Source organism: Oikopleura dioica, chromosome PAR (assembly GCF_907165135.1).
Source record: "Oikopleura dioica chromosome PAR, OKI2018_I68_1.0, whole genome shotgun sequence".
In the NCBI taxonomy this organism is placed as follows: Eukaryota; Metazoa; Chordata; class Appendicularia; order Copelata; family Oikopleuridae; genus Oikopleura; species Oikopleura dioica.
This window is the reverse complement of record NC_137293.1, coordinates 3,965,836-3,990,499: the sequence shown is the minus strand read 5'-3', so window position 1 is coordinate 3,990,499 and position 24,664 is coordinate 3,965,836. Positions and strand designations below refer to the sequence as shown.

Genomic DNA, 24,664 nt, shown 5'->3' with positions numbered 1-24,664 from the left:
AAGTACAAAATAAAAAACAAGAAAAAAAGCCCTGTTATCGAAAAAACCATATTTCGAAATTTCTACAGTGAAATATCTCCTAAGAGCCGATAGTGATTGCCGAAAAAATCGAAACCGCAAAGTAGTCACTAAACAACAAAATGGGATTTTAATCCGCCGCAGCCAAGTCGCCAAGCCCAAGTGAGCAATTAGCAATTCCGCTACTCCTTAGCGGTCGTATTATCTAACGGCAATTTTCTAGAGTAGGACAGTGCAGTTGAAAATACCGGCTTAGATGATAAAATGATTGTATATTTTTGATTGTTTCAGTCAAAAGTAAAAGTCGAAAATTTAACAGTGCGAATCTCTCAAATTTTAAAGGTACGAAGGCTCTCGCTTGTTAGGATGGCTTTTGTTCGATCCTTTGTACGAATTTGCGGCGGAATATTGAGGGTGGTAGTCTTCTTCGTATTCATCATCGTTTCCTCTTGAGCACAAGAAGACAATACCGCCAATAGTGCCAATCAATCCTCCGATAAGTGCTAAAAAGATGAAATAATCGTTCGAAAGGAAAGAATTACCGAGCCAGGTAGAAAGGGCAAATCGAACATTGGAGTCGCTCATGAAGTCGTCTTCTGCTCGAACGCCATAAAATCTCGTCTTGAGGCCATTTTCATCAGCTGGATTGTTTGGATGCCACTCTTTGAAACCTCCGCTTCCGTCTGGAACGTAACAAACGACAGCAAATTCGCCGCATGGGGAAACTTCTCCTCGTTCGGCGACAGCGGAGAATCCTGAGTTTTTGACTAGAAAATTAGTGGAAGAAAGCTGTTTTACCTCTTCTGCCTCTCCATTGGCTTCCTTGAGCGACATGAGTTCCGTACATGTAGAATTGGTTGTTGATGTTTCTCATCAGAATCGAGATCATCATCACAGATGTAGTCACTAGAAAGTCTTTCATATGCGTCGTTGGAATATCACTTACAGAAGCAGAGGCCGCCAAGAGTTCCGATGACTCCAGTGACAACTTGTGCTTTCTTGCTCTGCATCATTGTAGTGCAGTCCATTGCAAAAAGGCCAAGAATGATTGCGATGGGGAGAACCATCAGTCCAACAATGACCATTCCTCGGGCTGCGACCATGTGTGGCATTGAACCAAGAACGTAACTGAAATCGTTTCAAACAAGATCGAATTAAGTGTTCATACTTGTCATAATTATCGCAGTCGAAATTTCCAGTACTCAAGTAAATACATCGTTTCCAAAGGCCGAAATACTCATTTCGGCTCTCGACCACTTGATTTGCGACATCGTAACGACCCCATTTGTCTTCCCCTGAGATAAAATATGTCAAGAGGAATCCGCTTTATGAATAACGGATGAGTAGGATCTTCTTTATACGGTTTATATTGGTTTTATCAAAGATTGCTTTTTTGAAATAGGCTCAAGTAAAAAATTGTTAAATAGATTTGTCATGAGGACGTTCTATTCATCGATAAAAAAATGAAGAAAAAATATCTTTATCAAAAAACTTACCGTTACAAAATAAACAGATGAGAAGAGAGACCCCCATCATGGCGATTCCCATCAATTGCCCTGCGTTCCCCATCTTCTATGAAAGTTTGCTTTTTCTCTTCGATTTAGGCTTTTCTCACAGGGATATTTTTCTGGTCGTAAAAAGTGAATTGAAAACTTACTCTCTCTAGGATCACAAAGGAAGCGCTCTCTTTTATAGAGACTGGCGCCGAATCACTTGTCTATTGTTACGCTTCAGCAGTCTCAACATACCAAATAAGGGTAGAATAAAAGACTTATCAATTAACTTTTTTATGACGTCGTTTTTGGTACATGATTCACGTTTTCTATGCTACCAAAATCTGGTTAGGGTTTGGGTTAGGGTTAGGGTTTATATGAATATCATGGTCTCGATTAAAAAATAGAGAGCGACAATATTCCGCAGTTATATTTCCGCAAATGAACGTTTTTGGGGTACTCGTTGCTCTGAGATGACATCTGTGAATAAGAATATTTTATTGACAATAGATCTCAATATCTGTACAATTCAACACAGGCTTCTTTTTTTCCAAGGTCTCAAAAATCACCAGCACCAACAGTCAGATTAAATCCCGCCATTCCAGGCACAGATTCACTTGGATAGTATTTCGCACCATCACTGTTCCAGATGAGCTGCAATTCGTTCAAGCCTGTTTGAACACTCGGCAAATCGTTGTTAGCCTAAAATCTTAATTATGAATAATCAATTCTGAAAAAACTTACGCCAGTCATAGTATGACTGTCATACATTTCACAGAATCCCCAATTTGAAGGTAATCTCCGCAGTCAGGATGGACGTCAAAATAGTTGATTTTGTAGGTGATTGGTTTTCCACTTGATTTGATCGTCACTAAAAATTTTAAAGAATGGCAAAATTTAGAGAAAACCTACAGTCACAGTAAATATCGCGTCGATAGAGATATTTTGCATCGCAATCGTCGGGGCATTTCCGATTATTACTACTGCGGTCCCACATTTCTCGATTCAGATTATCTTCCCAGTTTCCTTATAAACAGTTTTCGCTTGCTGGAGGAACCAAGACTCTTGTCTCTCCATCTTCAAGAATAAGTGGATTCTCAACTTGGCAAATATTGGTCCTAGGATTCAAGAGGGAGACCGTTATCCCAATTGTGATCAAGGTGATCATTGTTGCCCAAATGAACACAGCATGACGTGGGTTTGTACCCTGATAAATCACACACCCTTCGTCTGACATCTTCTGTAAACTGATTGTATGTTGTGTTTTTCATGAAAAAACACCCGGATTCTAGAGAATTTCGAGTCTTTTCAGGCTTGTATTCTGACTTTATCTTTACTTGACAAAACAAACAGGCGCATCAGCCACGGCCACTAAAGAAGCTTCACCGCCGTCTGTGCCGCCCGATAGCGCCCTCTGACCCATCACGAGTCCAAAAAATTCGTGCATACAACTAACTCAAAAAACAGCATCGTTTATTCAAAGCAAGATGAAATTTCTAGGATTTTTTATTGGCAAAGCTTTGGCGCAATCGTTTGAAAATGACGAGTTCGAGAGTAGATTGAGCCTGGCGGGGAAAAGATATGATCAGTTGATTACGCAGATGACGATTTACAACCCGCAGTTCAGTTCTTCAAGACTTTGGCTAATGGTTGAAAATCACAATAATTTAAACTTTCAACGACTTTGAAAACCATTTGAAAAGCTTTACGGCTGCCATTGTTTCCAATTCGGCGATCGATTCATGTCCGAGAAAGGCTTCGGAAAACCGGTTGACAAACTCGACCGCGCCTGCAAAATCTACAAAGAATGTATCCAGTGTTCTCTTGCCCAATTCGGCTCCGATTGCAAGCCTGAGCTAAAAACCTATCTTTTCGAGACGGATTCGGGCCGAGTCATGTGCACAAATCAGCGGGGAACATGCGGAAGATCACTGTGCGAGTGTGACAAACATTTTGCCAAAATTCACTCGCTCGAATACGAGTCCTTTAATCCTAACTTTTCAAATATTAAGCAGATGGATCAGGTAAGCTCGGGCTCTCAAATCTGGGACTCGAAGAAAAACTGCGAGGCAAGGACGACTTACAGAACAAACATGGAGAAGGGGGAGAATGGAAGTGGTCGTTCCTGCTGCTCTGGAGCTCAGAAAATTACTCCATTTTTTATGTACAACAGTCTCACGTAAGTTTGCTTTTCCGACTGATAGATACTGTATTTCTAGCCATGAATGCTGCGAAAACGGAGAGATTGAATCAATAGGACAATGCTGATGCCATAGATATTTCCTGTACATAAATAGACATTTATAAAGGACAACTTTTTCGCTACAATTTCTATTTCTCGAACAGTTTTTTTTATCAGAATCAGTTTATCGTCGAGATTTTGGAGATTTCTTGCCATTCTTGCTCATTCCAGATTTGGGCTTGCCAGTAGTAGCCTTGCCGGATCCTTGTCGATGCTCTTTCATTTTACCCTTGAGCTTGTCGATTTCTTCGTGCATATGCATCATTTTCATGTGCATGTTGTGTCGTGCCATGTCGAATTGGCGGCGATTGTGCATGATCATTTTTGACGCCTGTGGGTTGTAGGAAAAGTGATGAACGTCTCGATCGTACCAGGGCTTGAGTTGAGTTAGGAAGGGTTTTTGTGAACTTGACGAAGGTTACCTGAGTGCGTCGGTTGTTGTGCTTGATGTACTCGCCATCTTCATCTTTCGACATTTTCATGATGTTTTTCGCCTAAAATTTCTCAATGACAAGCATAAAAATCTACTTTCTTACAGTGTTCTTGGTTATGCGGATCGCATCCTGCATGATGACCCATCCGACGGATTCGGAGCAGGCGTTGTTCTCGGGATGAGTATGAGATCCGTGGTAGTAGTAGAATGCTCCTGGGTCGACTCCTGTTCAGCAGATTCAAATACCTATGGTATGATTTTTTCTAGGGATGAAAAACTCATTTTTTTAATCATTTGAACCAGTAGCATGGAAGAAATCGTTGTAGCTGAAATGAAACTTGTCGAGTTTGCCATCTTCTTTCTCGTTCTTGGATTTGCTTCTTAGCCGTTGTGAGATTTCGTTGAAGACGGCTGAAAACTTATTTATAAATAATCAATATGCAAACTCCTTACGAGACGAGTCGACTTCGCAGAGCTCGACGAAAGCGCTCACGACGCGGAAACCGTTGAGATTGTCGAGAGCTTCCTCGTCGGTAAGATTGCTCATTCTATGCCACGCCTGAAGTTCTCCGAAAGCATGCTGATGGTTGACGGTGTGCTCTGATCCGCCTTGGTCAAAGTCTCCCCATCTTTATCAAATTTTAAGTTTTGCTAAGTTAAAAGTTTTTACCGAAAAGTGATATGATGAAAAGTATAGCTGGCATCTTCCTCGTGCAGTTGAAGTTTTTCAGCGTCCTCATCTTCGAGGAAAAGGTTGATTGAATGACCGTCTGACTCGAAGTGCCATTTGAATTCCTCGCCATATCCATCTGTGCTGTTAGACTTGCCCGCATGTTTCGTCTCGTGCATATGGAATTGAGGGTGGACAAAAGCTAGGTCAATCGGGGACTGGTGCTGGCCGTTTTCGCAAAGGTTATCAACCGTATTTGGTTCGTAGCCGTACTCTGGTTCAGGCTCTGGCTCTGCCTCGGCCTCGGGTTCAGTGGAATCATGGTAACCGGAGTCCTCATGATCGCCATGACCTTTAGCGAGGGCGATGCCCAAAAGACCTTGATAAATTCTGTCTTGCTTGTAGAAATTAAAATTTGAGATTACCTGCAGCAAGGAGCTTCATTCTCTCGACTTAGTTAAACTCAAAGTGAGCCGTTTCTTGGAGATTTGCAGAGCCGGCGGTGTGTTTTTATGAGCGTAAAGCTCCTGTAGAAATGGCAAAGGGATTTAGATAGAAAGCAAGGACGACGTTTCCCGGACATTTCGAAGGTCACAAGCTACGTACGTGTCTCAATGAATGCTTCTTTTTCGAGAATATTCGAATAAAAATCAAGGGGATTTGAAACTAGAAATTTCATTGTTTTTATTACAAAAAAGCTCTAAAAATTTAAACAAGCGGACAAAAATCTATCGGAACTTGCAGCAAAATCGGCGAGTTATTGTAATCTTCTTCTAGCGATAAAAGTGTGCTGGAAACTTTTTCTCCATCCCAGTCCAGCCTTTCGAAGCCTCTAAGACCTCTTCTGCTTGAAGTTTCTATCTGGCTCGCATAATCATCAGGATGGTCCACGCCGCTCAGTACGAAAATCTGATTGCCAACTCGCAGCGCTGTATTTGCCGAAGATGTCATTTTCATTGAACCAATTTGCTTCCAGTCCCCTGTTTTTTCGTATAGCATCCAAACACCTTTTATAGGAGTCCTGTCCTCGATTTCGTTGTATTCTTGGCAATAAAAGGGGTTAAGATTAGTTTTAAATATTTCGACTCAGTTCGAGTCAAAAACCCTTCCTTTGGCCGCCCACAGTCATGAGCCCCTCATCCATTGAAACACAAGACAGATATGCTGGATAACTGAATAAATTCATTTTTAACGAATTAATTTTTGAAGTACCGTGGATGGTCATTGAGACGAAGCCATCCATCTGATGTTAGAGTTTCGGTAATTCCCCTTGGAGTCTCAATTTTGTTGAAATCTCCGGAGCCCAGATAGTTTCCAATTGCAGTAGGGTTTCCCTTGAAGAGACCCAGACAACCAGCCTTGTGATCATAAGCTGGAGATATGGGTGTCAAATGTTTTTAACTCTTAGCGATTCTTTTTTGTCAATTTGAACCCCTCCTGTCGACTCAATCACGCTTGTTTTTTGACCATCAAATGTTTCACAGTTCTTGAAAGACGCAAATTTGTCGCCAATAACATTCGAAAAGCAGATCATGCCTTAATAATATTTATCAAACGCTCCTGGACTCAACTTGATACTGTTACATACCAAGTGTTCTTCCTTCTCGATTGAAGCTGACGACAGACAAACGAGAGCGGCGATACTGATATTTGAGCCTGTATTTTGTTTCTCGAATACGACAATCCGTCAATTTTGCAATCTTTCTTCCGTCAGACATCTTTCCACCTAGACCGCCAAAGAAGTAAATCTCGTCTTTGAGTAAAAGAGCTCGAGAGGAGTCGAGAAATTTCCTCGGTCGGTCCCATTTTGCTTTAGGTATGTCAAGCTTTACGTCTTGTCGGTAAAAACCATCAGAAGAGGTTACTTTTTTGAAATTACAGAAGGCGCATCCATGATCAAACCAATACGCTTCGCCAAGCATCAAGATAAACGGCTTTAATTTGATTAAATTTAAAGAATCATGAGAAGTGCTACCTCCAAACGCTCAAAGTAATAAACACTTCTCAGGTAAATATCGCTTCCCTTTGCATGAACTTCTACTCTTTGGTTCTCATCTGGTATCACGAGATCTGAGCCGATGAAAATTTTCTTGATTGAAGTATATTTTTTCTTGTATTGTCCAGTGACGATTTTGATGTGCCAAAAGCCACTCGAATTTTGAATTTCTATCTTTTGCCATTCATCTAGGCAGGTTAAGATCTCATCATTGATGCCCTTTTTGTTGCCAAATTTGAAGTATATTGACTTTTTCTTAGCGATTTCGATCCTCAAAAACACCGACTCATCATTAAATCGTAACTCAACATATCCTTGAGAACGAACGATGGCGGAGCACTTTAGTTCAAATTGAAGCTTCCAATTTTGATGATATTTGATTGTTGACAAATGTTCTCGCTCATCTGTCAGTCTTAGCGTGTCGAAGGGAACGATGATTTTACAGTATTGCTTGTTGCCACATTCGTGCTTGTGAAATTTTTTTGAAAGACGGTGTTTTTCGCGAAGCCGGGAAAAACATCATCGTGGAAAGCAAACCCCGGGTTGCTCGTAACATGCATCATTTGATTCTTTGGTTTTTCTTTGAAGACCAGTTTTAATGAAGAAAAATCGGAGTCAAGCTCGAAGACGTTGTCGAAAATCAAATTTTGAATGAACAATCGATCCTCGATGTTCATTACATTTTGAAAGTACTCGCACTCGTAGCGAAGAGGGCGATTGTAGAAAGGATCGTTCGATGCGAGCATTGCTGACAAGCAGAATTCGTTCGTGCGGTATTCAAGAATATTATCGACGAATTGGGAGCCGAGAACAATCAGTTGGCCCTTTTCCGAGAGAATCAGCGAGTATTTGACACTTGCTGTAGCGATATCTCTTGAAACCAAGATATAAAGCAATCGATCAAGATCTTTGAGCGGAATCGCATCTACCACATCGATGTTTTTGAAATTCACTGGAAAATGTATTGATCCCTTCTTCCATCCTTTTTCTTCCTCTTCCATCAGTCTGAGCTGCGTTAGGGACGTTGTCGAAGAAGTCCTGATCTCGACTTCGCCGTAGCGTAAGCTCATTATATAAAATCGATCTTGCCAGGTCAAAATGTTCGTTTTTGCATTCCAGTGATTATTAGCAATTAAGCCCTGGGCGACCTCGAATCTTCTTATATTCTTTTGGATCGGAGCGTAGTAAAAGCACTTGTCTCTTCTTGCAAAAGATGAACAAATGACAATCACGGGAAAACGCCCTTCATGAGGGATTTCAATATGGTAGGTGCCGATACTTGAGAAGAAATGGAACATAAAGAGGTCATTGTATCCGATAATTTTATCAATCACGAGTTCCAAGGAGGAGTCTTCTTCACGCAGTCGGGCAAGATGGCCAGATTTACTGACCAAATAATGCTGGCCCTGGAGAAAAGCTGTTCCTACGGACTTAAATCGGCTTCTTTAATTATCAATTTTAATAAAATTTCTTCAGAAAATTGTTCGAAATAATGAAATTATGAAATAATGAAATAATTCGAAATAATGAAGCCGTTCATGATCATTGAAAAACGTGTCATTGTTGAGCTTTATCTTGCTTGATTTTCCTGAAATAAAATTGAAGAATTTCATTGGGAATGTTGAAATTGACCCGACACCATTTTGGTTTCGTCTTTCAGCTGGTAGTCTATCCCAAGCTTCGTCTCGTCGATAAATAAGGGTGTCATCAGCTACTTGAACACTGTCCCCGACGGTGGTGTTCCAAACAATCTGGTACTTTTGTGCTTCTGCATCTGCTTTCTGACATTGATAATAAGGACATGGGCATCCATTTATGCAGTATTTTTGATAAGGACAAACTTCTCCTGCGCTTTCGCGAGAGCGAGTCAAAGCGAAACAAATATTCTCACATTGATTCGGCATCTCGAAAGTCCTTTTAATCGAGTACTGAGCGCAGAGATATTGACAGATTTTCGCGTCGTAAAACTTATTTTTCTTACATCTTCGCAGATTCATTTCATTTTCCTCCTCGGTGAATTCCAGCAGACGCGGCTCTTCTTTGATAATTTTTGAAATAGCATCCGGTTGATAAAAAGCTCCTGAAGCAGTGCAATTATGAAGCCGGTCCGAGCATACTGCCATTTCTGCTTTCTGAAAGAAGAAAAATATGATAGAAATTTAAGTAAGCTTTACCAAAACGCATTTTTTAAAGCCAAGTTGACAAACTGTCGTCAAAAATGATGGTTGAAATTTCGACTTTTCAAAATTCACGATGTTTGCTAGGAAAAATATTATTTCTTACCGAAAATTTTTTTATATATTATTAAATACAAAAGAGGTTTTTCATACACAGAATCATAACGACAATCCAAAAACAGCTTCCATATAAGAGCAAGCCTTTTAGTTGATTTTGCGTTCCAAATCCACTAAAAATAAAATTATTTTCTTTCTCAAAAACATCTTGAAAGATCTTACTGATTTGCAGGTGCGCATGATTTTTCTTTCGCAGCAAAAGTATTCTCGCTCTTATTCGGCAAGAGAATGACTTTCTTCTTCGTTCTCCTAACTCGACCGGTGCATTTGCACCCAAAACACTCAACATTTTCAAGTGGAAAGAAAAATTCTCTAAAACACTCTTTTAGATTAAAAAGCGGGGCTTCAACTTCTTCTGTCATCGTTCTCGTCAATGATAGTGTGTTTGATGAAATGTTCATGTCACGTAAAAACGGTGCTTGATTGACTTGACTTTTCCATTTTAACCCCTTTAAGTTCGGTTGATTAACAAGTTCGACAAAGTAAGAGTCGTTACGACATAATCACGGTACAATGCGAGCACTTTAAAAGTTCATTTTCGAGAGCATATTTCATAATAATCATTATTTTTTGTTATTTGATTAATTAATTGTTGCCTTTGGTAAATTTTGATGCTCTTTACAAAGACGCTTTTGTTCGAAATTCTTTTGAATTTGACGAATGTTCTGGAAACCCTCAGAACTGAAGCCCGTCTTCCTAATTTTATATCATTCGAAGTGAAAAATGGTCTTTCTCGGGCTAATTTTCAGCCTCTGCAGAGATGGGTACTATGCAATAACAGGGAAGAAGAAAAAGGTATGGTTATATAAGAAAAGATTAAAACCAGGCAATTATTTTGAAACCATCAAACGCGAAGAACATATTTTATTAAAACATGTTGTTTTCAGCCTTTAAAACATGTTGGATGAAGACCACAAGGTGCCTATTACAAAATGGAACCAGCGTGGAAGCTAGCTGAAAATAAAGTAACCTGATCGAATCCGAATCAATAATTGAAAAATCAAGGAAGAGATTATGAGCAAAATGACGATTGTGGAAGAAATGCTATTAGACACGTCCACTGTATCTGACCAATTCATAATACAAAAAAAGATCTTCCGGCAATCTTAATACAAATACGCGGTTGATACTCCTTGATTCAATAACTAACCCTTTTCTATTTTCGAAGGGCGCGGCTCGCATTTCTTTTCAAAAAAAAAATAGGAATTCTATTTCTAAAATGAAGCTGTTTTTATTATTTTTAACCAGCAATTTCGTAAGTGCGCAGTTTCAGTGCCTCGTTTGTTCCAGTACAAAGAGAGAAATTAAAGATAGATTCTTACCAAGTGACAGGCCGACAAGTGGAAGGTTCTTTTTTAACCTGATGAATGCAAATTATTGATATAATTACTTAGCGATAATGACGATTGCTGGTACCCGCGTAGAAACTCGTCAAATCTTGAGTCTTGCGAAACAGGAGCGTTATTTCTTAACACAGGGAACGAATTTTCTCGTCAGTAAATTTCCGTTATGATTATTTACGAAAATAATTAACGCTTATGTCAGGCTGTTATCATCTCTACTACGCATATCGATGTAAGTTTTTTCCAATATTATTTTAATTCGGAACATGCTTTTAGTATCGGATTAGTTTCAAAAGAATCTGACGCTTGAAATTAAAATTTTTAATAGATAAAAATGTTGGCAATCTGAAGCAGAATATCGAATACACGACTGTTGAACGAGGCTGTAGGAATTGGCCGATTTTGATTTCTTGTTTTTTTTTTTGCTTTTTGAACAGTCTGAAATCAAAGAAGATATTACAAGCGAAATGAGCGAGGGGAACGGTATCTTTTTCCATCAGCAGGGACATGCGATTACAATAGAAATCTTGATGGTTGCTCAATCGAGCTTGACTCGATAAACTATGGCAATTATGGAAAACTTCAAGGGGAGGCTCTTTGGTATTATCAAAAGCAATGTTGATACAGAATTACATACAAAATATATTGAATCTATATCTCGCGTGAAACAAAATTATCTTTGTGTTTATGTGACACAACTCATGTCCTTTTTGGAAGTTGCTCAAGAATACTTTACACCAAGTCTTGAATTTATGTAACAAATGCTCAGCCTCGATCTTAAGCCTTTTATTACACTGACAACGTGGCTGAAAACGGCTACTGGACGGTGACAGACTTGCCTTCAAAGCTTAATTGGAGCCTCAATGACGGTCTTCACTGCTTACAGGTTGCCTCAGCCAAATAACTTGTCAAATAATGATGCTTTCAATAGTGCCAAACAAAGCCAAACAACACGGATGCAGAGCGCGATCAATGCTACTATTCCGTCAAAAGCAAATTTTCGGGGACATGTGACGGAGCAAATTTTACAACCTGCGATTCTGCCGTTTCCAAATTCTGGTCTCGTGACAAACTTTACGAATTTGCCAAAAGAGGATGCTCTGAAAACCTGCCTGGAGAGCCAGATCAGTGGGCACAAGGATTCGTCAATCGACAAATGTCGCCATATTTCAGAGGACAAAATGTAAATATATCGAATTTCATTTCTTTTATTCCTTTTTTCAGGTAACAATGGTCCGAAAATACTGTGATTTTGACGATTGCAACACTCCCCGTGCTGATTTCATCACTTCTTCAGGCATTAATTCAAAATAATTGACAAGAAGATGTTTTCTAAAATTCCTCCCTAGTCAATCTTCGCTTCTGAATAATCTTCGTTTATTAAATTTAATAGAGGATCGGGCTCATTCTTTTAATATCTTCAAATCAATCTATTTTGATTAAACCCACAGAATTATTTCACCATCGGACGATTCTCTCCTCAGCCTTCACTTCATTGTTCTTCTTTTTCTTCTTGAAATAAACTAGCTTTCTTATTTTGTTTGTATTTTCTGACCAGACAGAAAGGAGTTTATTAAAAATAGATTTATTGTGATAAATTCAGATGTATACTGATATAGCGCTAGATAGGTATTTGGAGTCTGATAATTTTTCAATTAAGCAATGAAGATAATTAAGCAATTCATCGAATAGGGTAAATTTAGAATGATTACCTAAACTCAAAATGAATAATTAATAAACAAATTTATTTTTTTCAATTAAAAGACCGCCTTATTTTATTCAAAATTTTCTTAAGGCAGCCTTACCCTGGGTAGGAGGGGAGATGCCGGAGATATCCCAGACAAATTTTGACTGGAAATTTTAAACCAATCAGAAACCTGGATTTGGCTTACCGGTCAATCATGAGCCGAGAAGCCGCCCACGCAAAATTTGTCGAGAATTTTTTTTTTGATTCCTTCCGAAGGAAATGATGAATCGTCAATTTAGTGAATTTAGTGATGCTTCAAGCAAACAACCGATCGTAGTACGATCGTACTGTATGGGCCATACAATTTTTTTCTAAGTGAAAGAGAATTGCATGTTCGAAAAAAGAGAAAAAGTGAAGGTGGGATCTTTTTATTAATATTCCAAAAAGACTCAAATGTAATTTTATTAATAGGCAAATGTCAGTAATTTGTATCTTATAAAACAGTAGCCCTCGCCCTTCAGCCTTATCCTTTGTGTTCTGATGGCATCCGAGAGCTCGCCTATAATACACAAGTTCTATCATAATATATTCATAATTGAAATCTAGCTCGAAGAAAAGAATTAGGATGAAAATAATCAAGCATTGTCAAAAATATTTCCCAAAGAATCAATTTTTCAAGGAAGAATTGATCACAACCACGCCAAAAACAAAGAAAAAGAGCTCTGGAAAATTATTCATAAATATCCTGTGCATTTTTTCCATCTTTCTTCTTGCCTTCTCGATATTCATTTTTGTCCAAAACATCATGGCAAAGAATGGAATTCTAAGTCCCCCACCGACAGTCGAGTCAGAAGTAAAACTTGAATGCCGTCTTCAAAAATGCTATGAATCGCCGGAACATGCTCAAATAGAAGATCGAGTTCGGCGAAATTGACGCTCAAAACTGCTTATTCTTTTATATCCCACTGTGCTTATTATATTTATTATTTGAAATGAAATAAATATTATTCGAATTTTTATAATTTTGAAAACTAATTTTTAAAAAGAAAATAATAAAAAAAATGATAAAAAAATTAAGAAAAAAATTAGAAAAAAATTAAATATTTTTTATTTCAAAAGATTAATCATTTCAAAAACGAGGATTTTTTTAATTTTAAAATGTTGAGGATACGAAAAAGATACTCAAGATCGCTATTGATGCAAGAAAAGAACATTTATGCAACAAAAGGGGAAACGCAGCAGGCCGGGTTGGGGATTTTGCTCATTGTCACAAGAACTTGAACATTTTTTGACAAGCATCCTGAGTCTTAGAAGATCGTTTCAAAAGAGGAGAGAAAAATTCAAAACTGACAAGAATGACTTCACTTTCACAAATTGGTAAAAATGAATATTCAAATGAAAGTTGTAAATTAATTTCTTAGATCACGCTTTACTGGGTCTTCAAAAATTCATCAAAGTGTCAATCAAACAAAACAGCCGGCTAAAAAGAAGCCACTTTTCAAAGGAGCCGCATATAGGAGGGCCCAAAACGGTTACAAATTTTGGTTTGAGGAGCCCCTCCCTCCAAAGGTAACGCCCTTGGTTCTGAGGCGTCTCAAACCGACAAAAACTCGAAAAATTTTTCTACCAATCAGATGCCTGGATTCGGAAAACCGGCCAATTAGCAGCTGAGTAGCTGCCCACGCAAAATTTGTCGAGATTTTTTGTCGATTCGAGACACGATCCCCTGTTTCTGGGGAGTTTTCTGATGGTAAGAGAAATTCTAGTGCTCGAAAAAGTCAATCGGATCGAAGCACAATCCAATGGGCTTGCCAAATAACCTCGCAGCACAACGAAAAATCAGGCAAAATGCATTTATTCCTCCTTCAAAACCGTTTTTGTATCAATAATATAAAATGTTGTTAATGAATATATTTATTTGGCAAAGAGATAAAAGAACAGTAAAAGTTTGATTTGTGCTGTTTTCGTCTTCGGAAATTCGAATTTTCCATCAAAATCTTCAAAGGAAGAAATTATCGTACTCAGGTTTTTGGCGCCTCCAGTGGTGAACATGCATCAATTCATCACCGGTCCTGTTTTCCGGTTCCTTTGGTTAAAAAATTTTGCGAATCAAATTTCCTAAATCGAAGAAAAAGTCTATATTACAAGATTTGTACAATTTTTAAACTGTTTAACGGGATTTAACTTTTTCGATTTTATGTTTTTTTTCGAATATTCAAAAAGCCTGAAAATCAAAAGATTAGTCCCTAAGTCGAGCGTTTTTCACGCAAAAATATTTTTAATTTTCGAATTTTCGATTAGTCGAAAATTGAAATTTTGATGCTTTTTAGCAAGATCCGATTGTCTTGACACTTCCATCGCAGCATTGCTTGTTCAAGGAGTTGTAGATCACCTTAATCGTCAACGATAGAGCCATTGAGATTTAAGGGTGTCCTACGGAGAATGAATCAGATTTTCCACAGCACTGGGGTTCGCTGGGACCATTGCCGCTTGGAACGCAGTTTTCGTCAACATCGAATCCAGTCTTGGTCCAGAACTGGTGGTAGTTCTGGTTGAATACCGGCGTCTACAATATTTCTTTGCAAAAGAGGTCAAGGGGCGATTTGATCTTACCGCCTCGACGTGTTGTTGAGCAAATCGCTTGTCGCATTCGCAAAGAGATCGTCCGCAAGTACCGGCAGAGTCGGTGCATGTTGGTCCGTTCTTCAACTTGAGACCGTATGAAACGAATTCACCAATGCACATTTCTCCGAACTCTTCTCGAGCGCACTTGAGGCACTCTTTGTACTGCTTGCAGACTGGAAAATTATAGTTAGATTTGGCTCTCAGAGCCCTGAGTCAGGCTTCTACACAGGCTTTCCCACCCCAGGTCACTTACCAGAGTCAAGGGCATCGACAGGTGCGCCCTTGCCCATTTGAGTCATTGGTCGATCACCAAGGAAGAAACAGTGGCATCCGTAAGTCCAGTAGTCCCGCTCGTCAAAGTTCTCATTGTATGCCGTCATCTGGTCCATGAGCTGACTGTATCGTCGTGGGCCCTGGTCGATTTGGCGACGAACGCGGCCGACGGAAGAAGCCGAGGCGGAAAGGGCGAGGATGGAAAGTTTCATCTTGATTTTGGTGATTTTCTTTTGATCTAAAAGACAACAAATGAAATTTTACGTAAGAAATATCATTTCTTTGCTTTTGAAGCAATGGCTTCCATCATACAGCTTGGTTAGAAAAGAATAAAGTAGAAGAACTTTGAAAATTCATTATTTCCTTTGGACTTGTTCCCTGTAGAAGTTCTCCTACTTTATTCTTTTCTAACTCGTTTGAATAATGTAAAAACGATATTACGTCAACTTCTTTGAAAAATGTTTATTTTCTTTTGAATTTTGTAGCGTTTATATTCGAATCTATATCTACTTGTATTTTCATATAAACCTATGTTTTATGACCTTTGAAGATATACTTCAAAGGCCTTATAATTATCCACCTGACGATATTAGGTGTTCAGCTTGGAACAAGTAAAGTAATAAACACTCATTGACGCAAATTCCATATTTACCTGTAAAATGGGTTCTCTTTAGCAAACGGACTTAATTGAGACAACTATATCGTCGTCTTCAATTCAACTTCTTTTCTTGAATCGAAAAGTGTTTCAAAAAGGTGTTTGAGTGAAGATCCAGTTGATTTGGCCGCGCTTTTATTCGCGAAATTCGCGCAGCGCGCTCGCGATCTCGCTAGGTGGAGTTGAGTTCTACCGCCGCGATAGGACCGCGTTGAGTAATTTTTGCTGCGAGATTGAGCAATTTAAGCGTGATTAGGGGATGAGAAATTGGAGGAGAGATGCTTGTATTTGGTGAAATTCAAGAGCTCACTTCAATTTCAATTTCTCCGATCTGAAGAATAAGGTCGTGCGAAGAGAGGAAGCTGAAACTGGGTCTTCCTCTGTTACTTGAGGAAAAAAAGCATGCAACGTCCGGGAATCGAACCCGGGCCTCCCGCGTGGCAGGCGAGAATTCTACCACTGAACCAACGTTGCCTGAGGGCTGTGCCCAAATTAGGTTGATTTATTTTTCCCTCGTGGGTTCCCGACACCTCCAAGTACTGTCAGACCCAAGTGCGAAATCTATCAACCTAAATAAAGCCCGAAGATCAAGCAACGTTGGTTCAGTGGTAGAATTCTCGCCTGCCACGCGGGAGGCCCGGGTTCGATTCCCGGACGTTGCAAGCTTTGGTTCATTAATCGGTTACATACCGGCTGATTTTGCTTTTTCTTGCTTTCTTCAACAGGTAATCCTTCCCTGACATATCTTACTGTAAGTTTTTTCGAGATAGATAAGAGTACGAGACGTGATTTTATCAACGGATTTATCCTATTCCTACCCTAACAGGACTCTATCATTCTCGAAGTCCGTAACTAACGAACCTCTTTTACAGGAAAAATATTTAGAATTTTTATCTGTTATCGTCCATCTGTCCACATCTTTGTCACGAAGAATGCTCTAATGGGGGCAAATCGGTTCGCCCCTCACGTTTTTTCTTCTAGCTATGGAACCGCAGAGAAAACTATTTTTTAATGTCGGCCAGTCGAAACAAGGGTTTCAAAGAGAACAACTCGCCACAGATGATGTTGAGGGTCAAATCTCTATCACTGTTTTTCGATGTTCTGTTTCTACTAGAACGTAGTCAGCTCAAGGTCGAACAAGTGTCTCATTGATTCTAGCGCCAGAAATTTGCCTGACTGGCAGTTTTGGCTTACGGTTAGGGTTAGGGTTAGGCTGGAATTTCAAACGTCTTACCTAAACCTAACCCTAACGGCCCAAACCTTAGGGCATAAACTACCAATGTAAACAGTATTAAAGATTCAGTTTGAAACCGACGAAAATGAGTTTCCGATGATGATAATTGACCAATTCGACGATAATCAACAAGCAAATCTTTCAATTTTTCAATCTTTTTCTTCGAAACAAATTTTGACCACATTTATCTTCGATTTGATCTTACATTTATGTCCGGTCAGGATCTATTTCTTTCTAAAAAGAAATTTTTAAAGGTACCATTTGTAATGGTCCATTACCTTTATCTTCAAAGACAAAAAGAAAGATAACATTCAAAGCAATTTCTCCTCACGATAACTCCTTTCGATAAGAACTAAGTGGCAAATGCTTATAAGATTCCTCGATCGATCAGAATTATTTGTCCTCGAATTCCGGAGCGCTTCTAACACGCTAATCCTGGGCGTCTTTTCGACTTCTAATTCTTAAAAATGTTGATTTGGAATTGCTATAAAATTACTGAGCGGTTTTTTATTTACGTTTTTGAATAAAATTAAATGACGCGTCTTTTATCCACAAATATTTCTTGAAAAAATAGACGGGCTAGACAACCTGAGTCAGGGTTCAAAACAAGCTTTTTGGACACGCTTGGAAACCGCCGTAAAAAACCTGAGTCAGGGTCTTGAGACAGTACTTCAAGTAAGAAAATGAAAATTCTGGCGAAGCCGCTATGCGGCTTCGTTTCTTGAAAAACTGCTACGCGGCTTTTCTTTTCAAATCTTTTTAGACCCTGAGTCAGGGTCCCTGACACAGATTTTTTCAGAAAACCTGAGTCCGGGTCCTGAAACAGTATTTTAAGTAAGAAAACAAAAATTCTGGCGAAGCCGCTTTGCGGCTTCGTTTTTGAAAAAGCCGCAACGCGGCTTTTCTTTTAAGATGTTTTTGGACCCTGACACAGGTTTTAACGCAGGTGGGCGGGCAATGTGGATAAAAAGAAAGCCGAAAAAAGTGAGAGCTAATTTAAAAATCGCCAGCGAGTGTTACAATGACGCATGAGCTATTGTGAAATTATTATTAGATGGTTTGGGTGATGAGGAAAAAATTCATTACGAAGGTAATTTAGAAAACGCCGCGTCTCGCGCATTTTGATAAATTGCCGCATTCAAAAAAGATAGTGTTCCTTTGTCGTCTTCAAAGACTTTCAAGTGGCCATGATAAAGGGAAATCTGAACGCTGATAATAAATTATTATGTTTTTACATTATGTTTTCGAGGTTTTAGAGGTCTAAAATTAAGTTGCCTGGAGTGAGCGATTTCGAAATTATGTTCCTTCTTGACATGTTCCTCCTTGACATTTTTTTTTGTAATAGTTGTTTTTTTATTCTTAAAAAAATTGGCGACCACGAAATTCACGCGATTACGGGTGAGTCTGCTCAACGTGAAAAAGCAAATCCAGTTACGACTGCTGTATACCGAAAATTGGATTGCGAATATTTTTCACAACGTTTTGTTTTTCATTTTTGATTATTCGTGGGAATGTTTTTGTTGGGAATTTTAGCTTTTTTCAGCTTTCGTTTTTATGGTTTTTAAAAGATGATCTTATTTTCAGACAGCGAGGAGTTTTGTCAAGCGATTCAGAAGATACAGTAAGTAAGGGAATTTCTACACGAAATTTAGGAGAAAAAAGATGTACCGAGAAAGAGCATCATAATTTACAAAAAAAAAGTGAGAACCCGAAAGTCAAATAATCAAGCGTAAAATTAGGGTTCGTTACAATCCAGATGCGATAATCCAGGAAGGAAAATTGCCGGATGCTACAGGGAAAAGAACATTTTCGTAACAGTTCTCAAAAATGTATTTTCAGGGAAATATTCGGGGATCCAGGATCTGAGAGCCAAATTGCAACGAAACTTTTGAAATACCGCAACACATAAATAGTGGTTCACTAAGTTTAATTCTAATGGAAAATGATCTTTGAACCACAGAATTACATAAATACAGTAGTTTCTGACTTAACACTATCTTTTTTTTATTAGACGGTGAATGAATTCAACTTAGACTGGCTAAAAATGAAAGAAATCTTATGAATAAGAGTTTTGATTGGCCGGTAAGCCAAATACAGCAATCTTATTGGTTTTCCAAAAATGCACTTCCATTATTCGAGAAATGCGATTTATTAGCGGATTAACCATTTTTTGGGTCTTTCCCTAAATATAATTGATCTTAGTAATCTGAAAAAAGGAAGGTGAGGATTTAGGCGAAAATGACTCATACCGTGAAGCATCATTGTTTTCAATAAATTCAGCTGACGAGTTTAGGGTTCCCTTTACTATATATTTTCGAATAAGCGAGATCTTTTTCATCATTTTGGCCTCTTTTGAATAAGAAACCACAGGCAGCAATTAGCTTCTTTGGGTTTTAGAGCGAAGGCTGTGCAAATTCTTCACCAGATGGAGACTTACGGCCGTTATGGTATGTCACACAAGTTCCCCAAGCTAATACAATAATAGCCCGCCTCACGTTTCTTTCAAGGAATCTTACGAAACAGATAAAGATGCATTTTTCTGCAAATTATAGCTCCAGTTCTGATTTTAGAACGATCCAAAATCGAAGAAAGAATAAATTCTTGAAGTAGGTTATTTTCGTCTCTTATCGCGGCCTTATCAGTCAATCAATCAGTCAGTCAGTCACATCCCGTGTCTGCCACGTAAATCTCACAGACAAAAATGCCAATACCCTTAAATTAGTCCTCTAGAACCGAAAAATCAGGAGACACCTGGAGAAGTTATTTAAGGGTATCGACATTGGTTTGATAAGATTTATGCAGCATTTAGTAGTATAAGATGCACCTAAAACAGTAAAGTTTCCGGGATATTTGAAAATTTCCCGCCAAAAAGCCAAAAAAGAAAGGCCTCAACATCCTTTTAGAAAATTACGTAGACGCCGGAATCTCTCCGTCCGTATCAAAAGAGCGCCGTGGCTCCGACAGAAAACAAGCCATTTTTTAATTGAAGGGAGCCTCCACCAGATTATCCTGTATAGACATATACCTACTTAAATTATAAACCACAGCATTCTTCCCGTCTTCCCGACCGTTTTCCAAGTTCGATTCTAGCGCTTTTTGGACAGCGAAAACGTGTTGAAAACACGCATCTTCAATCAAAAACCCCAACTAAAAATGCTCGAATCGTGTTTAGCTGCCACTCGCATGCCGAAAAAAAAGATATTTTTATAAATACCAAAGTAATTATTTATTGTTTTGTGGGATCTACGAGCTCCAGCAATTCTTCGGCACCACGTTTTTTTTCTTGCTGATTCTGAGTCTCAAACTTAGGATGAAGAAGAAGATAAGTATTGATACCACTAATTGAATAAATGAGTGATTATGTAAAACGCTATATTTTACTTAATAAATTTGATAATCTTAATTCGAAGAAAACCTCAAAAAGGATGAGTCATCCTCCAAAGAAAATTGTGTCTTATATAATTATATACAGTTTTTTATGGAATTTTCGGACATCAAATATTTGGACATTTTTGCAATTTTAAGGGGTTTTCTGGGGACACTTTTCAAAAGTGCCTGTATCAAATTTTTGGACATTTTCTGCGCCAAAATTTTAAATTTTCCGTTTTTTGCCAGATATGGCCTTTTTTCTTATCGAAAATCTTACTTTTTCTTTGAATATGATGAGATTGAAGGTTGATCGCGTACCCTTAGAATATTTTTTGTCTTTAGAAGAAGGATGAAACAGAGGATGATGGATATTTTCCTCGAAAAAATTTTTTTTGAGCGATTTGGATGGGACATTTTTTTTGACAGCATGCATCGAATTTTTGGACATTTTTGCGAAAATCTTGGGACAAAAAATGTCCAAAAATTCCATAATTAACTGTAATATATAATTATATATAATATAATATAAGATAATAATATAATATATAATAATAGAGAATAATAATATAAATATAATAATATAGATATAATATTATATAAGACAAGACAACACTCCTTTTTGATTTGATTTGCAATGACGTGTAAAAAAAAACCGAATAATCTTTTAATAAAAAATGTTGAAAATCCGAATTCAGGTTACGTCATGATTCATAAAACAGCAAAAATAACAATAACAGCGCTTCACTGAATTGTACGTGTGAACAACTAGTAAATTCACGACTAAGTCTTCTAGAGCCACTCGAAACATTCATTTCCAAACCCTTCAAAGAATAAAAGGCTTTTTATAACTCAGTTTTTGAAATTGGGAAACACAGAAAGAGCATCCTCCAGCATCGGCTCAGGAACGAAGAGATGATCATGGTAGTATCCGGCGACAACGTTGCATGGTATTTTCAAATCGGTGAGCTTCCTGCTGATTTCCGTTCTTTTCCCCGGATTCAAACGAAAAATAATTAACCGAGCAGTTCAAAAACGTGAGTTTCTTACGATTCCATCTTTCACTTTTGATATAACGTCCCCCTGTTTTCTCAAAATGCTAAAAATGACGACGTGACATCGCAAATGAGTCATTCAGGAAGTAACGTCGTCATTTTTAGCACTTTAAAAAAACAGGGGCACTGGTAAAATTTCAAGCTCTTTGAAGCGATATTTTCAAAAAAAAGAAGAGGCCGACCCATTTTCAACCCGTACATGAATCCGACTGCCTCAAGACTCGAGTGTATGTTCAACGTTATCAGCTTTGAGGGAAACGTGTACTCAAGCCCCTTCAACTTCGCAACGTCCAAAGGAAGGATTACAGTTGCCGCTTCCCTTTCGTGAAAAATCATTTTGACACCTTCGCAATTCTTGAAAATAAAGCATTCAGATTGATTGAAAGATTGTATTCACTCACTTTGGCATCTGGTGACGTTGTGAACACAAAAAGACCATCCTCGACAAGAGGGGTAACAGAAGTAAGCAGCTTGCTTACATCTTTTTCTCCAGAACACGCTTTTGAAGAAGATTCCTCGGTGGATTTCACCCGATCGCCCCAGCATTGTTTAATTTGTAACGAGAAGTCCACTTTCGGCAAGTTGATGTACCCCGTCAGTTTGTCTTTTTCCAGGAAGCCAAAAAGGACACAAGAATAAATCATCATCATTTATCATTTTGATACAGTAGCTTCCCTTTCCTGAAAGCATGCTACAGTCGTGAGGCCTCGGAACAGCTGATGGTTCTGTTTTTGCGCTACAAATTCAGTAAATTATTGAAAAAAATGTCGAAATTACAGAAAAAATATCGATATTTTCGCTAATTTTTTGACTTTTTGCCAAAAACTTCAATTTTTTCCGCCAAATCATGTTTTTCCTTTGTCGACTTTTCTGTCAAAGAACACAGTAAGAGTGGCGTACGTTCTTGAACAAGTGACATAATAGCATATAGTGACATAATATACATAAGCATTGATCCTGAGTACCTGATGTGCTTTGAGCTCATCCCCACCGCCCTGGCCGCCTTGAGAGCGAAATGGAATCGCGTCATCACCTCTCCATCGGTATAATTGAATACGCCGCCCGAGCGTGTAAGAGCCAAATCGCATATCACTTCATAGAAGTTTCAAAAAACTGTCAAAGCAAATTTCATTACTCGCAAATTTCAACTAGTAGATCGTAATTTTCCCCCAACTGAGTTATGTTTCTTGAAATCCAAAATTTTACATAAATTTTCCCGAAACTTTTCTTTGGCAGTGTTTCTTTTTTTGGTTGAAAAAAAGAAAGCTCGATTTTTTGTGAAAAAAATTTGGTAAGAATCAAAGACCTAGCTGTCCATTTTCAACCGAGGCCTGACACATGTTGGACTTCGTATTTGAACATTGTCAAGTGCAACCGGCGTTTGGCACGTGATTGCGTCCAGGACCGATTTCGACGATGGCAAAATTGAGTTGTTCTAAGCCCACCTTCACTTCAAGGCAATAAATGCTTTATGAGACCGTCCTAGAAAATGTATTTCAAAATAAACAGTAAACATTTGGTCAATTAAGCTTAGTAAAACCAGACTTATTGTATTCTTCTTCAAAGACAATTTATTGCATTGATCGAAAGGTGGGCTTACAACATTCGAAAGTCCAGTATGATCTCCATACTGTAGTGAAATGCGCAGGATGGTAGCGGAGGGTAAAATGTTGAGAATCTTGTTTTCAGCTTTTTCCACTGGATTTGTTTTTGCGTCTTTTTCTTTTTCACGGGCGCCATAATCATTTCAACTGGATTTGTCATATTTGGAATCAGCGAAGAAAATCCTTCTTTTAGATTTTCAAAAACACTCCGGTTACGATTCTTTGCCGAAATTTAGCAGTTAGGGTAAAGTGTGACCTATCAAATTGAAGCCCATAAAATTCTAAGTTTCTTATAATCAATTCATTCGAAGAAACAGTCTCTATCGGTCAAACTTACCGATAAAATTATGAAAAATGGCACAAATTCATGAAATTTTCTTCATTTTTTACCGGTTGGTTAGACCGCGGTTCGGTTGAATTATTTTTCCAAATGACTTGAAATGTTCTCAAATTTTACCTACTTCCGGCTCTAGAATCGCAACCGGAAGTGTTTTTTGAAAATCTAAAAGGTCAAGTTTCTAGATTTTCTTCACTGATTCCAAATCTGTATGGTGTTCTGGGTCCTAGAATGCGGAAATCGTTGAAAAAAAAAGCGTCTCAGTATATATATTTCCACTAAAATGAAAAATCAATATAAATAAGGACATGAAATTAATACCTTGAGATTTTGATAAAAATTTGCCTCCGATTTTAATCGAGAAATTCTCAGTTGAACCTGAATAACGAACATTGAATACGTGTTCTCAAGCGCTCAAGGACTTAGTCTTATTGGCTTAGAATTAAAATTATTAGCGAAAAACTCTTGTCAGGGGCGTAAGGCGGCTCTTTTCCGTCGAATACGTAGTTTGTCGAAATAAACACGAGGTGAATGTTTTTTTCTTTGCAGATTTTCGCCAGTTCTTCTGAGCATTCGACGTTTAGCAGTCTTGCTGTTGAAAGAATGACAAAGATCAGGCTTTCAAAATAGCAATTTTAAGCAATTTTCAGATTTCGCGAATATTTTTAAATTAAAAAACGGGCTTTCATACTTATCCTTTGTCTTTTTCTCCAGACACATTTGCAACATTGCATTTTGCGGCGCAGTGAATATAAAAATGGGTTAATTATTGTGAAAAAACAAGGAATGATGAAGTTTTTACTTGAAGAAAAAACTTTCTAAAATCATCATTTTGGACTTTTGAGTATTTTTGAAATCATAAATGCGCATAATCATGCTTCAAGTAGCTTTTACAAACACCGATTATTTCATAATTTAACCCATTGACAAAACATCCGCCCCGGATCGATCAATTTCTCTTCTCAGCGCTTCGAAATCGCACAAATCCAGCTTTACTTGGCGATCTGAACCGGTCGGGGTGCTATTAAAGACTGGAATCGGGATGGTATGTCTCTTAGACAATTCGTCTTTTTGGGAGTTAAAAAGATCAAATTTCTTCTTTTTCAACAAAAATTTTGCCAAAAACATTTTCGACTTAAAAAATTTTTTTATGACAAGAACGAGTGTGAACTGTAAATGCTTATTTACGCATTTGATAATTATCTTAACACGGAAAATTACCGCCGATAGTTTATCCTAACAGGCGTGGTTGTTTGTAGCCCTGAGCAGAAAAACGTTTACTCTGCAACGTTTCTTGAAATTTATTGACTTCAAGTTTTCAACTTGAAATTCAAAGTCG

The 24,664-nt window shown here is 38.2% G+C and overlaps 5 protein-coding genes, 1 long non-coding RNA gene and 2 other non-coding genes across 8 annotated transcripts; 2 read left to right on the top strand and 6 right to left on the bottom strand.

The window, feature by feature from the left end:
* Positions 1 to 278: 278 nt before the first annotated feature.
* Positions 279 to 1,664, bottom strand: LOC145703178 (claudin-4-like). The gene is made up of 6 exons (XM_081780498.1): positions 1,515 to 1,664; positions 1,187 to 1,313; positions 965 to 1,146; positions 817 to 924; positions 561 to 773; positions 279 to 521 (listed from the first exon to the last, which is right to left on the bottom strand). Exons 1-6 carry the CDS (start codon positions 1,585 to 1,587, stop codon positions 355 to 357), a joined length of 870 nt encoding a protein of 289 aa, XP_081636624.1. The 5' UTR covers positions 1,588 to 1,664; the 3' UTR covers positions 279 to 354.
* Positions 1,665 to 2,987: 1,323 nt separating this feature from the next.
* On the top strand, positions 2,988 to 3,786 carry LOC145702977 (uncharacterized). The gene is made up of 2 exons (XM_081780279.1): positions 2,988 to 3,690; positions 3,731 to 3,786. The coding sequence occupies exons 1-2, from the start codon at positions 3,254 to 3,256 to the stop codon at positions 3,777 to 3,779; spliced, it is 486 nt and encodes a 161-aa protein (XP_081636405.1). The 5' UTR covers positions 2,988 to 3,253; the 3' UTR covers positions 3,780 to 3,786.
* Positions 3,787 to 3,835: 49 nt separating this feature from the next.
* Positions 3,836 to 5,375, bottom strand: LOC145702976 (carbonic anhydrase 1-like). Its single transcript, XM_081780278.1, has 7 exons — positions 5,282 to 5,375; positions 4,857 to 5,235; positions 4,640 to 4,815; positions 4,494 to 4,597; positions 4,290 to 4,412; positions 4,176 to 4,247; positions 3,836 to 4,129 (listed from the first exon to the last, which is right to left on the bottom strand). Exons 1-7 carry the CDS (start codon positions 5,298 to 5,300, stop codon positions 3,878 to 3,880), a joined length of 1,125 nt encoding a protein of 374 aa, XP_081636404.1. The 5' UTR covers positions 5,301 to 5,375; the 3' UTR covers positions 3,836 to 3,877.
* Positions 5,376 to 14,072: 8,697 nt separating this feature from the next.
* LOC145703146 (acidic phospholipase A2 Cvv-E6h-like) lies at positions 14,073 to 15,840 on the bottom strand. The gene is made up of 5 exons (XM_081780461.1): positions 15,710 to 15,840; positions 15,055 to 15,304; positions 14,790 to 14,974; positions 14,614 to 14,742; positions 14,073 to 14,568 (listed from the first exon to the last, which is right to left on the bottom strand). The coding sequence occupies exons 2-5, from the start codon at positions 15,284 to 15,286 to the stop codon at positions 14,503 to 14,505; spliced, it is 612 nt and encodes a 203-aa protein (XP_081636587.1). The 5' UTR covers positions 15,287 to 15,304; positions 15,710 to 15,840; the 3' UTR covers positions 14,073 to 14,502.
* A 292-nt stretch (positions 15,841 to 16,132) lies between these two features.
* Positions 16,133 to 16,203, bottom strand: TRNAG-GCC (transfer RNA glycine (anticodon GCC)). Its single transcript has one exon. It is a non-coding gene; the product is annotated as a tRNA-Gly (tRNA).
* A 117-nt stretch (positions 16,204 to 16,320) lies between these two features.
* Positions 16,321 to 16,391, top strand: TRNAG-GCC (transfer RNA glycine (anticodon GCC)). Its single transcript has one exon. It is a non-coding gene; the product is annotated as a tRNA-Gly (tRNA).
* A 4,769-nt stretch (positions 16,392 to 21,160) lies between these two features.
* Positions 21,161 to 22,034, bottom strand: LOC145701300 (uncharacterized). Its single transcript, XM_081778521.1, has 3 exons — positions 21,786 to 22,034; positions 21,584 to 21,738; positions 21,161 to 21,317 (listed from the first exon to the last, which is right to left on the bottom strand). The coding sequence occupies exons 1-3, from the start codon at positions 22,032 to 22,034 to the stop codon at positions 21,182 to 21,184; spliced, it is 540 nt and encodes a 179-aa protein (XP_081634647.1). The 3' UTR covers positions 21,161 to 21,181.
* A 25-nt stretch (positions 22,035 to 22,059) lies between these two features.
* Positions 22,060 to 23,067, bottom strand: LOC145704766 (uncharacterized). The gene is made up of 3 exons (XR_014134496.1): positions 22,723 to 23,067; positions 22,350 to 22,497; positions 22,060 to 22,120 (listed from the first exon to the last, which is right to left on the bottom strand). It is a non-coding gene; the product is annotated as an uncharacterized LOC145704766 (long non-coding RNA).
* Positions 23,068 to 24,664: the final 1,597 nt, after the last annotated feature.